Source organism: Brugia malayi (genome assembly GCF_000002995.4).
Source record: "Brugia malayi strain FR3 genome assembly, contig: Bm_v4_ChrX_scaffold_001, whole genome shotgun sequence".
Classification (NCBI taxonomy): Eukaryota; Metazoa; Nematoda; class Chromadorea; order Rhabditida; family Onchocercidae; genus Brugia; species Brugia malayi.
In genome coordinates, this window is record NW_025062479.1 from 24,567,483 (window position 1) to 24,586,576 (window position 19,094).

Sequence of the window (19,094 nt, forward strand, 5' to 3'; positions counted from 1 at the left end):
ATAAATTATTTTGCTCATTTTTGAAATGTTTATTTATGATTAAACTAATGGCGGCGGTAATTTAATTTTCAGGCTAAACAGATAAATATCTGATGACATATGCGCCATATTTTATATAAATGTTGTTGTTATTGTTGTTTTTTTGGCGACAAATTATCATCATTGTGTCATTTCATTTTCAATTTTATACTTGTTTACTAATTAATGATGCATTTACTATTAACGGTAATTTTAATCATTTTTTTTTTTTTTTTTTTTTTTTAAATTCAAATTTATAAAATTTGTAAATAAAAAAATGTTATAGAAATGTAAAGTGTAAGAAGGCAAATTAATTATTAAAATCAAATCAGATATCAAAATGATAAACTGATTAATGTTAAGTCATTTGTTATCAGTGTTTGTTTGTTTTTTTATCAGTAAATAATGAAATGAAAATTTTAAAGGTGATAAGAAAATTAATTTAAATGAGCGATTAAAATATTATGAAATTATTGAAATAAATCGACGAATTGAAAAACGAGGCATTGTGGACAATAATATTTCATACAACAAACAACAACGATTAACATTTAGGTTTAATTTTTATTCTTTCTTTTTTTTTTTTTGTTTGTTTGTTTTACTTTTTAATATTTTTGCTAAATTTGAATTTATCAAATTTATCATTGCTTATCATATCATAATAGTTTTGTAAAATTAAGACTTTAACAATTTTACTTTTAAGTATTATCATAAATTTTATTTTATTTATAAGTTAAATTTAATTTGCTTTTTTTGCATAAAATATACGAATTGTTTTTGTATAAAACTAAATTAATAATTTGTTTTTTTTTTTTTTAAAAAATAATTTTTTTTATTCGAGAATTATTTTGAATTCGAGAATTATTTTGCAGAGCTTTTAATCGTTTTTTTGATATCTATCTTACACCAAAGAAGGGCATTCTTCATGCAAATTTCAAATGTCGTGAAATAGATGGTTATGGTTATGAAAAGCTATGTACGGTTAATCCGGATGAATATTTTGGTGGACATTTACATGGTAAAATATTTTTTAATTTTATTATTTTAAATGCAAATTAAATTTGAAATTTATACTTTATGAAAATTTTCATTTTTTTTTTTTCGTTTTAATTTTAATTAAATTTGAGATTGGATTTTAAAAGTTTAATTAACATTAGTTTTTATTTCTAAATATTAGCTATAAATGTAAAAATTAACTTACTCTATTAATTAGCATTTCAATTTACATTTCAATTATGGAATTTTATTTTTATTTTTTTCAATTTGTTAATCAATCTAACAGTTATTTCCGGAATTTTATTTCCGGTATTCTGAAGGTGTTGCTAATTCGATTGTAGCAATTAGTTACAGTGATGAAGGCTCATTATTGGGTACCGTACAAAGTGATGGTGAAATTTACATTTTTGAACCAGCAAAAATTCATTTTGTAATTTTTTTTTTTTTTTTTTTTTTTTTTTTTTTTTTTTTTTTTTTTTTTTGAAATTAATTTTTATCATTTAAAGAATTTATTTTTGCATTGTGATTTAAATGAATTTTTATTTAATATCAATTATTCTAATTTATTTATTGCATCTGTTTATGAAATAGTGTGGAAATTTTAAAAAAAAAATTTAATAAATTATTAAATTAAATCAATTATAATTCTGTGTTAGTATATTTTTTTTTGGTGGAAAAAGCATTATTAAAAGTTAAATTTTAAACGAAAAAAAATTTTTAAAAAAAAAAAAAAAATTGTTTTTTTAGAATTTACAGCATGATTGTTTAATTTAAATATTAAAATTTTAAAGTTTTTCTTTTTTTTTTTTTTTTTTTTAAGAATACATTAATATTATCATATTCTGTATGTTAGGGAAATTTTTTTTTTTTTTAGGAAACAGCTCATCCATGGCAAATTTTAGCTTATCGAAATTCAGATTTAAAATTTAATTTTGAACTGAATAATAGATCATTTTGTTCATCAATTTTAATTGGCAATTCAAATAATATCACATTTTCGCAATCAATGCGATTTAAACGTTTATCAGCATTACCAACAACTAAAAATCGGTTAGTTTGATAACTTTTTTTTCCTTTGAAAGTATAAAATATTTTATGATTATAATTCATTTAAATCTGAAAATGATTATTTGTTAATTTTAAATTTAAATTCAAAATTTTAGATGTTCTTTACGTGTTGTTGCGGATTATCGATTTTTTCGAACAATTGGAAATGGTAGTCAAGCTTTCTCTGCCAGATATTTGGTTAATTTTAGCAATTATTTATTTTAATTATTTTAATTTAATTTGTTTTAATTACAAATTCATTTTAATTATTTTAATTTAATTTATTTTAATTATAAATGTTTACTTTTTCTTTTTCTTTATTTATTATTATTAATTCTTTTTACTATTTAATTATTTGTGTAATAAAAATATTTTAAAATAGTAAACGAAAAGAAAAGAAAAGAATGCTTTTGATTTATTTTTTATTATTGAAAATTTTCTCTTTTTCATTTTTGAATAATTGAAAAGAAAATAATATTAAATGATATTAAACTATTATTCTAATTATTAATTCTTTTTACTATTTAATTATTTATGTAATAAAAATATTTTATTATTTTTTATTATTGAAATTTTCTCCTTTTTCATTTTTGAATAATTGAAAAGAAAATGTTATTAAATTAAATTAATATTGTAAATTTAAAAAATTTTATAGATAAATGTGATCGATCGTATTAACACATTATATACAGTGACTGATTGGGGTATTGATGAAGATGGCCGACGATTGATTAATATGGGTTTTATGATAAAAGAAATGATAATTCATACATCACCTACTGTTAATCAACCAAATCATTATAATTCAAATATTAATACTAAACGAAATGTTAAAGCTATTCTTGATGTTAGTTTTATTCAATTATTATTTTATAGTTTTATTATTATTTGACTTATTATTTTACTTTAACTTATTTTATAGTTTTATTATTATTTGACTTATTATTTTACTTTAACTTATTTTATAGTTTTATTATTATTTGACTTATTATTTTATTTATTATATTACTTTAACTTATTTTATAGTTTTATTATTATTTGACTTATTATTTTATTTATTATATTACTTTAACTTATTTTATAGTTTTATTATTATTTTATTCTACTTATTATTTTACTTACTTCTGTTATTTGCTATCAAATAATATCTCTATGTAAACTCTCTTAATAATAATCAAATTATTCAAATATTAATACTAAACGAAATGTTAATGCTATTCTTGATGTTAGTTCCATTATTATTTCACTTATTATTTTATTTATTACTTTACTTTTACTTATTATTTTATTTCACTTATTATTTTACTTTAACTTATTTTATAGTTTTATTATTATTTGACTTTTTTTTGTTTTTTTTTTTTTTTTTTTTTTTATTATTATTGGTTTTTTTTTTTTTTTTTTTTATTCTTATTATATCAAATTATTCAAATACTAATACTAAACGAAATGTTTAAGTTATTCTTGATATTAGTTCCATTATTATTTTACTTACTTCTTTTATTTGCTATCAAATAATATCTCTATGTAAACTATCTTCCTAATAATCAAATTATTCAAATATTTCTTGGTGTTAGTTCTATTATTATTTTATTTATTACTTTACTTTTACTTATTATTTTATTTATTACTTTACTTTTACTTATTATTTTACTTACTTCTCTTATTTGCTATCAAATAATATCTCTATGTTGGCTTTCTTCCTAATAATCAAATTATTCAAATATTTCTTGGTGTTAGTTCTATTATTATTTTATTTATTGCTTTACTTTTATTTATTATTTTATTTTACTTATTATTTTACTTACTTCTGTTATTTGCTGTCAAGTAATATCTCTACGTAAGCTGTCTCACATAATAATCAAATTATTTAAAATTACTCAAATGAGAAAAAAAAAAAAGAAACAAAAAATTATTATCAATTATTTCATTAAAAAGAATAATTGAATTGCTGGACAATGTAAAGTTTTTCCTTTCCTTCCCTTTTTTTTTTTGTTCTATAATTACAGATACAATTTTATATACTAAAATAAACTTTTTTTATATTTAAAAAAAAAAAAAAGATACTTTAATAATTGCAGGAGAGTTTTTTAGTATATAATTAATTTGTCAAATGATAATTAACTTTTAGTTAAATTTTTCATTTTTTTTTTTTGTTTATTTTAGTCATTTTATATGATGTTTTTTGTATATAATTTTTTTTTTTTTTTTTTAATATATAAAATATTTTTTAGAATTTTTCACGAAATCAAGGATCCGATAAATATTGCCTTGTTCATTTGTTTACAGCACAATCATTCGAGAATGGTGTCCTTGGCTTAGCATATATCTCATCACCTGAACTTGATGCAGCTGGTGGAATATGTTCAATACAGGTAAAGTTTTTATTTAGAAGTAAATTTTAATTTCAATTTCAAAAAATTAATTTAATTTCAATTGTTGCATACCATATAACCTCTACTAAATTCATTATGTGTTTCTTTTTTTTTTTTTTTTTTTTTTTACTTGAATACTTAATTTTTATTAAATTATAATAAATAAGAAATTCAGAACAGAGATCGATTAGGTGTTGTTTATTACAATACTGCTCTCTCAAGCACAAAAGCTACCCATGGTGTCACCGTGGTATCACGTGAAGCAGATATTGTAACAGCTCACGGTAATCAAACTTTTATTTATTTTATTATTTATTTTTTTTTTGATATTTAATTAATTTTGCAAAAAAAAGAAAAGCCGAAATTACGTTAGTATGATGAATTATAGTTTTGGTACAATTTAATTTAAAATAAATATAAAATTTGATTAAATTAGATATAAAATTAATTTAAAATAGATGTAACTATGATAAAGATAAAAATTAGATACAAAATTTATTTATTTAAAATAGATGTAACTATAATAAAAATATATATATATATAATGAATATGTAAATAAATATATAAATAAATATGCAATTTAATTAAAATAGATATAAAATATGATAAATATATGATAAGTAGTAAAATTGTTAATTGAATGATTTGAATTTTCTTTTTTTTTTTTTTTTTTGTTAATTATTCTACTAGGATTGTTGTATTGAAGAAAAATAAAAAAAAAAAAAAAAAGGTTGAAATTTGAATTTGAAATTGTATTTAATTTATTGTTTTATTAATTTATTTAATTTTATTGAAATTGTATTTAATTTATTTAACAAATTTGAAATTTATTTATTGAGTTCAAATTTGAAATTGTATTTAATTTATTGTTTTATTCATTTAATTTATTAATTTATATATAATTTATTTAACAAATTTGAAATTGTTATTTATTTCAAAGTTTTGATGATTTTCAGAATTAGGTCATAATTGGGGTGCAACACATGATGATTTATCAGTGGAATGTTCACCACCATACAGTTTAGGTGGTTCCTATATTATGAATACTTTTTCCGTTTCCGGTTATGATGAGAATAATAATGTAAGTTAATTAGATATTTTAAAAATGAAAGAAAAGAGAAAAAAAATAAATAAAGTAAATTGATAATAAATGATACGATGATTTGAGAGAAATCGGTAAAATTTAGGATATATGAAAATTTTAGTGATAAAATTTAATTTTGAAAAAAATTAAAATTGTTTCAAATTAATAATTTTATCATATTTCTTTTCATCGCATTTATTTTATGTTTTAAAATGGAAATTTTATTTGAAACCTGAATTTTTCATATTTTTTTTTCATGTATTTGAGAAATTAATATTTAGAAATTAATAAAAAAAAATTAATAATTAATAATAATGTAAGTTAATTAGATATTTTAAAAATGAAAGAAAAGAAAAAATAAAATAAATTGATAATAAATGATACGATAATTTGAAATTGAAAATTTAGTGATAAAATTTAGTGTTGAAAGAATTAAAATTGCTTCAAATTAGTAATTTTATCATATTTCTTTTCATCATCATTTGTAATTTTATTTTTTTAAAAAAAAAATAAAAATTTTATTTGAAACCTGAATTTTTCATATTTTATTTTATTTTTTTTTTTTTTTTGCATATATTTGAGAAATTAATATATTTTTTTTCTTATAAATTATAATTGATTTTTTTTTAAAAAAATAAATAAATGATTTATTTATTTATCAGCGTTTTTCGCCATGTTCGCGACGTCTAATTGGAAAAGTTTTATCACGAAAAGCAAATATATGTTTTGAGCCTGAAATGAATGCATTTTGTGGTAATGGTAAAGTTGAAAATGATACAAATGGTTTTGCAGAAGAATGTGATGTTGGTAGTTTACTATCCGGAATTACTGATCAGTAAGTAATATTTAAACATTTAATTTTCATTTAGTTTAAAAATTTTTTCTTACCATTATAAAATATAAATAGCTAAAAAAAAAGAGGTAATTCTAATGTATATTTCAATTAAATTTGATACAAAATAAAAAGGTTTTTTTTTTTTTTTTTTTTTTAAAAAAAAAAGGAAAAACAATTCGGCTTTTGTTTTTATTTAATAATAAAAGACAAGTGTTCTTTTTTTTTTCTTGGATATATTATTAATTTTAAAGATTTCATTTTTTCATTATTGCACTTGATATGATATGATATCAGTAAAATAAATGTGATATGATATCAGTAAAATAAATGAATGATTTTTTTTTTTTTTTTTTAGATGTTGTACATCAGATTGTCGTTTTAAACCGAATGCAATTTGTTCACCAAAAAATAGTCCATGTTGTTCAAGTAATTGTCAATTTCTTCCATCAACTCATCTTTGTCTTCATGAAAATCGATTTCAATGCAAACTTTCTTCATATTGCACGTTAGTTGTTTACTGTTTTTGTTTTTGTTTTTTCATATTGCACGTTAGTTGTTTACTGTTTTTGTTTTTGTTTTTTCATATTGCACGTTAGTTGTTTACTGTTTTTGTTTTTGTTTTTCATATTGCACGTTAGTTGTTTATTATTATTATTATTTTTTTTCATATTGCACGTTGTTTACTATTTTCGTTTTTGTTTTTTCCAGGGGCAATTCAGGTGAATGTCCAGAGCCTGGTTTTGTACAAGATGGTACACCATGCATTGAAGATGGTGAATGTTTGAATGGTCATTGTCTTACATTTTGTGAAAAGCCATCTGTCAACAAAAAACCGTGTATGTGTAGTAGAGGTAACTTTTTTGATTAAATTAATAAATATTTAATACTAGATTATTAATTCATTAATTTTTTATATGTAGTTTTTAATTTTCGTATATGATTACTGATTAATTTTTATATAAAGTTTATTACTGACTAAAGTGATTTCAATTATTTTCAACATCTCTTTTTTTTTGTAGTATTTGTTAAATGTTTAATGTGTGTATCAATCTCTGATTATTTTAATAAATATTTAATACTAGATTATTAATTCATTAATTGTTTATATATAGTTTTTTAATTTTCATATATTATCACTGATTAAAATGATAACAATTATTTTCAACATTTTTTTTTTTTTTTTGTAGTATTCGTTAAATATTTGATATGTGTATCAATTTTCAATTAATTTAAATTTACATTTGTCAGTTAAACTATGTGAAGTTTTTCAATTCGAATTACAATTACAATAATAATTATAAATATAAAAGCATATAGAATCAAAATTAGCAAGGATAATGTTAATTTCATGAATTTTATTAATTCATAAATGCTTTAAAAAAATAAATAATAATTTCATGAATTTTATTAATTTATAAATTTTATGAAAAAAAAAAAAAAAAATTACAGAAGCAGTTGCATGCTTACGTTGTTGTCGTTCTGAAAATGGTACATGTGAACCATATAGTTATGATCCCAAATATATTTTAAAAGATGGTACTCGTTGTATTCATGGTACATGCTTACGTGTTAGTTTTTTTTTTTTTATTTTATTTTTCTATTTTAAAATTTATTTTAAAATTTAAAACTCAAAAATTTTTTATAGTAAAATTTATAGGTAGGTAATTAAAGAAAGATATATTTAAAATATGCTCAATTTTTCACAAAAATATTTGACAAAAAAAAATAAGATATGTGATGATCAGAATTTCTTCTTTTTTTTTTTTTATTCTATTTTAAAATTTATTGAAAGCAGATAGTTTCTCAAAATCTTTTATAGTAAAATTTATAGGTAATGAAAAAAAAAAAAAAATATATTTAAAATTTATTCAATTGTTCACAAAAATAAAAAAAATGAGATATGTAATAATCAGAATTTCTTTTTTTTTTTTTTTTTTGATTAAGTTTAGAAATATTGATGTTTGTTTACTCACAGTTTTTGAATTTTTTTTTTTTTTATTTTCAAATAGTCAAAAAAAAAAAATTTTAGTTCTATCTTTATTTTATAAAATATGTATAATGTGACTTTTTTTTTTTCTATATTATAGGCTATTTGTATTAAAGAAGTTGCTGATGTTATTTCTCATTTTTGGTCTATCATTGAAAATATTGATGAAAAGAATTTTTGTAAGTAAAAATTATTTATTTATTTATTTATTTCTAATGTTGTTAAATAGAAATGCTTTTTGATGAAATACAAATGATATTATATTTTTTTTTTTTGAAATTGCTAATTTCAAATTATAGTTAAATTTTTTCAAATTATAGTAATATTCAATATTTACTTCCTTTTTTTTTTTTTATTAGAATATTCGAGAAAAAGAAATACATATCTATGCTTTTTGATGAAATACAAATGATATTGTATTTTTGAAATTGTTAATTTCAAATTATAGTTAAATTTTGTAATATTCAAAATTTACTTCCTTTTTTTTCATTCTTTTTTATTAGAATATTCGAGAAATGATATTCGAGAATGATTAAACTTAAGCAGTAAATAATTTTTCTTTTTTTTTTTTCGAGAAATGATATTCGAGAATGATTAAACTTAAGCAGTAAATAATTTTTTTTGTTTTTTTTTAAGGGAAATTTGTTGGTGACAATTTGGTTGGTATCATTGCAGCTATTGTTTTGATTATATGGATTCCTGCAAGTATAATTATACATAAAATAGTATGTATTTTTTAAAATATTTTTTTTAAAAAAAAAAAAAAAAAAGAAACACTGTCATATTGTCGTCATAATTATTCATATCAGTAATAGTTAATTCTAATGTTATTCGTAAAAATTGAAGAGTAATTTTTTTTTTTTTTTTTTTTTTGAGAAATTATTTTGGTACTAATATTGAGAATAAACTATTTTACTATTTACATCTAAATGTTTTTTTTTTTAATTATTTGATTTGTAATTTCAATATTTTTCTTTTGTTTTTTTTTTTTTTAGGATAAAGCACGTGAAATTGCAGCAATTAATGAAAGTGAAAATCGTATTGAAATTGTTGGAGAAAAATCAATTTACAAATATATTATTAATTCATATTCTGAAGAAGATGATATTGATAGAAATTCACGATATTAATTCTAAATTTTCATTTTTTATTGAAAAAAAAAGAAAAGTATTTGATTAATGAAAAATGTTAGTATATGAGAAAAAAATTTTTATAAAGCAAAATTAGATTTATTTAAAACTTTTAATGATTATATGTTTTATAGTTGTTAATATTAACATTTAACTTTTATTCTTGTATATAATTTAATTTTTTTTTTTTTTTTTATCACTCTTTATACATATCAATTTTTTAACTGAGATCAAAATGTTTTTATTTCTAAATTCTCATTTCTGTTTACTTTTTCATGTCTGAAATATGAAATATTTAATTAATTGTGTAGTAAAGCTATTTAAATTTTTAAATTGAATAATTGCTCCTAGTAAGATTTGGATTAAAATATATAAAATTGCTAGGTTAATAATTTAATCATACTTAATGATTAATGCAATCTCTTCATGTTTATGTTTCAAAATGTTTATTCAATTTTATCAATTTTATATGTTTATGTTTCAAAATGTTTATTCAATTTTATCAATTTTATCATCATTTTTTTTTTTTTTTTACTATCAATTTTAATGCTTTAAAGTTGTTATATGGTGTAATCAAAAAAAGTTATTAAAAATTTCACTTGAAAAGTAATTTTTAAAAAACAAAAATTACTCTTTTCTTATTCATTAAAATGATCAAAGTACTCATGGTTTAAAAGTCTCTTAGCCTGTTGTTGTTGTTGTTGTTGTTGTTTATTAAGCAAATGTTTATTGGAAAGAAATAATTTATACACTGTAATCAATGATCAATAATCATATCACTTCTTTCCTAATTTTTTCATCCTCAAATAAACATTAACACTAATCTCATAATTTGTAACTATGAGAAGTTAAAAATGAGAGATATGAAAAAAGGAAAGACTAAAACATAAATAAATAAATCAAAAAAAAAAATTTCTCGAATATTTAATGATCTCTAGAGATCACTCTGAGTGAATAATACAAAATTCTCATGTTTTTTTCTTTTCTTTTTGACAAACAAAACGAATTTTTAAAATTCAGGAATGGAGTAAATATGATAGATAAAAGAAATATAAAATTAGATTTCGATGCAAAATAAAAAAAAAAAAGAAAAAAGGGAAAAAGACATAAAAATTAAATTTCTACATAAAAAAAAAAAAAAAAAAAAACAAAAATAACTTTTCTGTTATTTCAAATACTTTACAATTAACTTGTAAAAGGACTATTTTTCTCTTGTATTTTTGCTATATACTTTTGTAAAGCTCTTTCTAAAATTTCCACACAATTACTATGACCAAATTCTCTAGCATCATCCAATGGTTTTCGTCCATAACGATCCAATGGATCTAAACTATTTTTTCAAATATTTTCATAAAAAAAAAAAGAGACAAATTTGAAATATGATCTAAAACTAATATAAAACAATTATTACTAATACCTTTTTTTTTTTTAAATTCTCGACTTTTTTTTTTTTCTTTTCTAACCCTAATAACTTTTATAGTACTATGAATTACCTACTGCCTCAATATAATAATATCTAAAATAGATAATGCTGATAAAAAAAATGATAATTGTTATCAATTTACTATGATTATATTATTTAGTATTTGAATTTCTTAGTAATTTGTTTACCTGGACTTTCTTGCCATCGTTGCAATAAAAATTTGAGAACATTCTCATTTCCATGTGCTGCAGCAACATGTAAAACAGTACGATCATCGTAATCTCTTTCAGCGATACTTGCACCCAATAAAAGATATCTGAAAATACTTTGTATCATTTTTAAATAGAATAATTTACAAATCTAATCATATTTTTATTAGAGTTGTATAATTTTAAAAATATTAGCATTAGCAAAATTGCTTAAATCATTCACTTTCAATTTCTAATTTCTTTTTTTTTTTTTTTTTTTAATTATTTCATTTAATTGTTTTTTTTTTTTTTCATATTTTTAAATTCTTCAAGAATTTTGGTTTTTTTTTTTTTTAATTATTATTTCATCTAATTGTTTTTTTTTTTTTTTTTAAATTATTATTTCATTTAATTGTTTTTTTTTTTTTTCATATTTTCAAATTCTTCAAAAATTTTGGTTTTTTTTTTTTTTCAGACTTTATATGTTGAAAATTTAAATTAAACTCTACTAAGTTATTATTTCATTTAGTTGTCTTTTTTTTTTTTTTTCTTTTTCAGATTTTATATGTTGAAAATTTTTTTACAATAATCTTTTTAAAATTTCTTCAAATTTAAATTAAACTCTAATTATGATCAGTTTTAACAATTTCAGTTCTTTTTTTTTTCATACTTTATACGTTGAAAATTTTTTAAAATTATCTTTTTAAAATTTCTTTTAAAATTAAATTAAACTCTAATAATGATCATATATTAAACTTCCAAAAAAAAAAAAAAAAATCCAATCCGTTTAATTTAATTTCCAATTAAAGTTTAATCAAATTATCATGATTAAATTCATGTCACATCTCTGCTAATGAAAAACTGACTTAATCTGAATCTGAAAACAAGTAAAACATATTAAATTTCACCTTTGAATAGATGAAATATCACCAGTAGTTGCAGCATACATCATATTTGATACAGATTCATGTTTCACTTCTCGAATCTTTTTTCGAGGATCAATCTTATGCGTTTCAGAGTAAACCTTAAAATAAAATTGTAAAAAAAAAAAAAAAAAAAAAAAAAAACATTTATTCACATAATTTATTTTAATCTATAAACTTAAAAATTTAATTTTAGTGTGATGAAAAAATTTATAATTCATTAATAAATATATCTAATTTATTAATAATTATTAATAATAAACATATCTTAATAAACATATAATTTATTAATATAATAAATAATAAACATATAATTTATTAATAAACATACCACATTTTTTTTTTTTTTTAAAAAAAATTATCAAATTTTATAGCAAAATTTACAAATAAATGTCCAATCTAAACATACAAGACTATCATAATTATGAAAATTGAATTTTTCCACAAATTGTTCCGCAAATTTTACACCTCGAACTGTATTACCAAGTTGATCAAGCGGTGGTGAAAATAAACAAATACCCATAACATTTGGTACAACAATAATCATATCACCGGATACACCACTTTTTGCCGGTAAACCAACCTGAAAAAAAAGAAAAAAAAAAAATAAAATTAAATTAAATAATTAAATAAAACATTTCAATCTTAATTTTTTTTTTTTTTTTTTGGAAAACCATAAATACCTTAAAAGATACCTTGAAAGCAAATTGTCCAGAATAATCATACATTCCACATGAATACATTAATGATAACGTATCACGAACCGCTCGATTACATACAACTCGTTCCTCACTTAACGGTGATACTCCACCATTAGCTAATGTTGCTGCCATTACTGCTAATGTATCAACATTTGTTTCAATTGAACAAAGTTGAAAATATAAATCTAAAGTATCCTGAAATTATCAAATAAAAATTAGATTAAATTCCATCAATTTATTTTGTAAAAAAAAAAAAAAAAATCCAATAATTTTATATTGTTTACGGTTAAATTAGGTTAATTAACTAAATTAGGTTAGTTATGTACTAAAAAACAAACAAACAAACAAACAAACAAATTTTATATTGTTTACGGTTAAATTAGGTTAGTTATGGACTAAAACAAACAATCAAATGCTTTTATGAACTGAAAAAAAAAAAAAAATGATCATATTTGAAAATAAAATATATAATAAGTCAAATCAAAATTTTGCAAGCAATAATTTGATATATAATATAGTTGGACAAATTTTTCAAAATGTTTAATTTTTCAAAAGCAGGAAAAAATTTCAAATCAAAATAAGAACAAATTTGAAACCCTTGTCATATTTTTATGTATTTAATTGCATTAATTGAAAAAACAAAACAAAACATCAAAATATTTCTTCTTTCTCAATTTCTTAATTTTTTTTTTCGAATATTTAAACTACGTAAGATGATAAGATCAGATTAAAATAACACAAATTCACAAAATTCACATTATCAATTATTTAATGTAAGAAAATTTATCTTTTCAATATCAAAAAATTTTCATAATTTAAACTTTCTCATATATTCTTTTGTATCTAATTGCACTAATTAAAAAAAAAAAAAACAAAAAAACAAAAAAACAAAAAACAAAACATCAAAATATTTCTTCTTTCTCAATTTCTTAATTTTTTTTTTTTCTTTCAAATATTTAAACTACGTAAGATGATAAGATTAGATTAAAATAACATTATCAAATTCACATTATCAAATAAAATTTTTCAAAGAAAATAAAAAAAAAAAAAGAAATTTAAAAGAAATTCAATTATTCAAAGAGAAAAACGAAATCAAAAGGAAATTTTTCGTTTCATAATTTAAAAAGAAAACAAAAACAAAACAAATTTATATTCTAAAAAAAAAAAAAAAAAAAAAAAAAAGTTATTTACTTGTAAACTTGTTTTTGGTGGAAAACATTTATGTTCACGCATATAATATGATAATGCATAATTACGATCAGCTGTTTCACGTTCAGATAAAAAAACAGCATTATTAAAACCAACAAAACCACCAGCAGCAAATCGTTTAAAATATTGCAATGCAAAATCAAATCGATCAGCAAGTGAATTGGAACGTTTAAGTAATGATGCTACTAATATTGCACCTGCATTGATCATTGGATTATGTGGCTTATCTGAAAAAAAACATTTTCGTTTCTTTTCTTTTCTTTTCCATTTATTATTCCATTAATTTTCTTTTTATTTTAAAAAAAAAAAAAAAAAAAAAATTGTTCATTTTTTTGTTAAATTTTTCAAATTTCAAAATTTATAATTTCAATAAAATTTCCTCGTTTTATGCTTATACATCTATATATACATATATTTTTTTCATTTTAATATCATTTAAATTTCAATCATAATTGCATGCTTTACTCTTTTTCCTTTTTTTTTTTTTTACTTTCTTTCTTCTCCCACAAATTATTTTAATTTCATATTTCATTTTTCAATTATGTAAATTTACATTTAAATTTCAATCATAATTGCATGTTTCACTCTTTTTTTTTTCTTTCTTCTTCCACAAATTATTTTAATTTCATATTTCATTTTTTAATTATGCAATTTATTTCATTCACTTTTTTTTTTTTTACTTCATTAAAATTTAATCTAAGAAAAAAAAAAACACCAAAAAATATTTTGTTTATTTTAATAATTGATGGAAAAGTTTGATATTTAAATGCAAAAATGGATAGCAAACATTTTCAATCTGATAATTGAATTTTTTTTTTTTTTGGATAGCAAACATTTTCAATCTGATAATTGAATTTTTTTTATGTATGTATGTAATTTTAGTTTCTTCTATCAATCTAATAGATTTAAATGCAAAAAACATACAATTAGAAAAATCCAATCATATTTTAAATATTAGACATTAAAATTAACAAAAATCAATCATTTACCAATTGCTATAAGCATAAATAATTATTCAAACAAACAAACAAAAAAAAAATTTTATATTTTCAAAAAAAAAAAAGATTACATTTTTCAAATTTACCTATTTTTTTTTTTTTTTACTTCATTTAAATTCAAATTATAGAAATAGAAATAAACTTTTTCACCATAGGAATAAATTTAAATTATAAAATGACTTATGGAATTAGTTTCAAAAAAAAAAAGTTTAATTATGGAATTAATTTCAAAAAAAAAAAAAAGAAAAAACTAATAATATAATGTAAAAGATATTCACATTTTTATGATTCGCATAATTTGACTTTTATAATTTAGATGGAAAAAAAAAAAAAAAAAAGCAATTAAATTTAATTTTTTTTTTTAACCAAATAATTTTATCTTTATTAGTTAAAAAGAAAAAAAAAAGAAAATCATCATTTATATGTATTATTTCACTTCATCCACTAATGATATATGAATTTTTAAAGTTTTTTGCCAAAATGCCAATATGACATAAATCAATTTTGATTAATTATAAGAATTTTTTTTTAAAAAAAAAAAGCAAATCACAATAGTTATTGCACATAATTGATGTATTTCATGCATAAATAAAAATTTAAAAACCACTTTTCCTCAATATATTTTCTTTGTTTTTTTTTTTTTTTGCATCTTTTCTCTTGCATATTTATTTCATATAAAGAATAAAGATTACTAAATATATATATTCTAATAAATGCATTACTAAACAAATTATTTAATATTTACATAAAAATTTCCACATTGTCATCTTTATTTAGATTTATGATTTATTTACAAATGCCACAGTTTGACTAAGAGAATAGCAAAAGAAAAAAGAAAAATAAAAAGAAAAATTGAATCACTTACGATTATGATCCAAGCAAATTTCATTGAATAATCGACCTGATGGCTCTTGACCGATATATTTATGTACCTTTAAAAATTTTTTTTTTCTTTTTTTTCAAAGTTAAATAAATTAATTTAAAAAAAAAAGAAAAGTAAATTAAAAAAATTAAATTAGTGAAAGTTTTTTTTTTTTTTTTTTTCTTATTTTTCTGTCTTTTCGCTTTTCAATTTAAAGATAACAAATAGACAAATATTGTTAATTAATTATTAAAATTTATGAAAATTTTTACAAAATTTAAAAAAAAAAAAAAAAAGTAAGTATACTTACTTCTTCTGCACCAAGTTCATCCATAGCAATAGCATAGGTAAATGGTTTTGATACACTTTGCAAGCAAAATGGTACTTGTGTAGCACCCCATGATCGACGTTGTCCATCAATGGTACAAACAGCCATAGCCCATGTTTTTGGATCTGATCGAGCTAATTGCGGAATGTATGTTGCTACCTGAAAATATTAACCTGAAATTTATTTGAATAGCTATTTAATAACCAATTAAGATAACAATATATTGATTGAATGATTAATTGATTGATTGGCAAATTGACTGACTGATTGATTGATTGATTGATCGTAGTGAATAAATGCTATTAAATGAAATTAAAAAAAAAAAAACAAGAGACTTTTGAAATTGTGAATAAACATCCCGGAAGAAATGAAAATAAAACCGATAACACAGATCATATAGAGTTTCAAAGTACTCCTATTGATCAGAAATGATCAATCAAATGGATCAATTGGCTGCTAATTAATTAAAAGACCAGAAAATGATAATATTTAAAGAAAAAAAAATTAAAACTAAAAGATGTAAGTCATAAATAGTGATGATTCATTTATTTGGATAGCTATTCGATAGCTAATTAAGATGACAACATATCGATTGATTGATTGATTGATTGGTAGATTGGTAGATTGACTGATTGATTAATTAACTGATCGTAGTGAATAAATGCTATTAAATGAAATTACAAAAAACAAAAAACTTTTGAAATTGTGAATGAAAATAAAACCGATAAATATATAAAGTTTCAAAGTATTCCTATTGATCACAGATGATCAATCAAATGGATCAATTGGCTGAGAATGCCTTAATTAATTAAAAGACCAGAAAATAACAATATTTAAAGAAAAAAAAAATTAAAAAATGTAAATCATAAATAGTGATGATTCATTTCAACAATTTCTATATTTCAATCACAAATAAAAATTTTTTCTAGACTATTTCAATAATTTCAAAATTAACATATCAAGTGGAAATTTCGGCTCTTATTTCCTTCATTTTTTTCTCTCTCTCTTTTTTAGTAAAATGATTCACTACTCATCTTCTCATCATCATAAGTCATACAAAAATATCAGTAGGAAAAAAATTATAAAATAAATGATCAATAGAATTTCTTTTTCATGAAATAAATGTTCGGAAACTATCAGTTTTATCAGTTATCAGTTTTATCAGTTCTATTATTATTATTATTATCAGTTTTATCAGTTCTATTACTATTATTATTATCAGTTTTATCAGTAAAACAAAGGAAATATAAAATGTAGAAAAAAAAAAAAAACATTGATTGATTGCTGCTGAATGATTGTATCTTTTAACATTTAAAACGTACGAGAAGAAAAATAAAAAAAAAAAAAGAAAAATTTTTCATTAGATTTTGATAAAATCTAAATAAATTTTTTTTCTAAGTTTGAATCAATATAATATGAAAATAAACTGTAAAAATATTTACTTTTACTTAAATTATAAAAAAAAAAAAAAAAGCATTGAAAATAAAACTAACATTTCCATCATTAAAATCGCGACATGATTCAAAAATTTCACCAAGAACTGTAATAAATGCTGGCCAATCCGGAATTACAAGTTGTTTTTTTAAAGCTTTTGCAATAATTCCAATTGCATCACCAACATATCTGAAAAACAAAAACCCCCAAAAGCTTACAGCTTACAACAAAAGTTTTTTTTTTTTATCATTTATAATGATTTTAAAATTTTAATCTAAAAAAAAAAAAAAAAAAAACCTTTTAAAAGTTTCACGATCCAAATTTTCATTTATAACTTCATTGGATGTTATATCCAAAACGGAATGTCTTCGTTCATCATGTCGTATTGCATGTAAAAAATTAGCTAAACGTGGATCATCACGTCTAATTCCAGTTTCATAAAGTAACTAAAAAAATTGATTTAAATACAAAAAAAGAAATTATTTAAAAAAATTGTTACTTCAATTTAAAAAAAAAAAATTCAATTTAATTTATTGCTTTATTAGCAAAGCAATTAAAATTTAAAATTTTAACTTTTCAAAATAATTACATCAATCGTTTATTGAAACGATGTTGGCAACATATTAATTGCAAATTGCAAAAAAAAAAAAAAAACATCTGCAACAGATGTTACAAATCTTGATCTTTACTTAAAATTATAGTTTCATTTTTCATTTTTTCCCTTTCAAAAAAAAAAAAAAAAATTAGTATAAATTTTGTTAATGAAACAAAATTCACAAATAAAATATAATCTGAAAAAGTAGCAATACATACATTTTCACTTTATCAATTTAAATTTATCTTCCATTATTCAGCAAAATAGTAAATGAACAACTTTTTTTTTTTTTTTTTTTTTTTTTTTTAAATAATATTTTACATTTTTTTATGATTTTTTTTTCCTTTTTTTTCCTTTGCAAAGAAACCAATTATTTTTGTAAAATTTTTTTAGAAATTTTTAAATATTATAATATTTTATAAACAATATGCGATATTTTGAATCAAAATTATTCGCTAAAATGTTATCAATTAATAGCAAAATAATACTAATAACACATAAAATAAATAACATATAATATAATCCATAATTAATTAAGGGGAAAAAAAAAAAAGAAAGGAATACCTTTAATAAACCAGATGATGATAAAGTTTCAGATTCCGGATTTCTATACAGATCAAAAACAGCATCATCAATATGTGGTGCACCTCTTGAACTTACAGAATCTGTTGAAAATTGTCGTTCACGAATACAACCCATCGAACCTCTTGATCTAGAAATTAATTTTTTTATCAATAAACAACCGAATCTTACAAACATTTCTCATCTAAATATATCGTTAAAATGTAAATCATTCTCATAAATACCACAAATTATTTTTTCATTTTAAACAAATAAAAAAGCACTCTAATTTTTCTTTTTTTTTTTTTTTTTACATTTCATAAATGAATAAATTTTTTTTTTTTTTTACATAATTGATGAAAAAGAAAAAGAAAAAAAAAAAAGTTAATTTTTTTAAAATTT

The 19,094-nt window shown here is 19.5% G+C and overlaps 2 protein-coding genes across 2 annotated transcripts; one reads left to right on the forward strand and one right to left on the reverse strand.

Annotated features, from left to right (window-relative positions):
- Window positions 1-119: 119 nt before the first annotated feature.
- Window positions 120-9,470, forward strand: Bma-adm-4 (Uncharacterized protein; the record flags this gene model as incomplete). Its single annotated transcript, XM_043076005.1, has 17 exons — window positions 120-225; window positions 444-573; window positions 891-1,036; window positions 1,335-1,444; window positions 1,889-2,064; window positions 2,178-2,259; window positions 2,717-2,908; window positions 4,293-4,433; window positions 4,609-4,717; window positions 5,391-5,515; window positions 6,181-6,353; window positions 6,709-6,858; window positions 7,062-7,204; window positions 7,803-7,921; window positions 8,441-8,519; window positions 8,977-9,065; window positions 9,336-9,470. The coding sequence occupies 17 exons, from the start codon at window positions 120-122 to the stop codon at window positions 9,468-9,470; spliced, it is 2,205 nt and encodes a 734-aa protein (XP_042931939.1).
- A 1,185-nt stretch (window positions 9,471-10,655) lies between these two features.
- On the reverse strand, window positions 10,656-18,830 carry Bma-glna-3 (Uncharacterized protein; the record flags this gene model as incomplete). The annotated part of the gene is made up of 11 exons (XM_043076006.1): window positions 10,656-10,795; window positions 11,082-11,209; window positions 11,990-12,105; window positions 12,414-12,587; window positions 12,700-12,900; window positions 13,897-14,141; window positions 15,778-15,844; window positions 16,085-16,261; window positions 17,596-17,725; window positions 17,834-17,982; window positions 18,696-18,830. 11 exons carry the CDS (start codon window positions 18,828-18,830, stop codon window positions 10,656-10,658), a joined length of 1,662 nt encoding a protein of 553 aa, XP_042931940.1.
- Window positions 18,831-19,094: the final 264 nt, after the last annotated feature.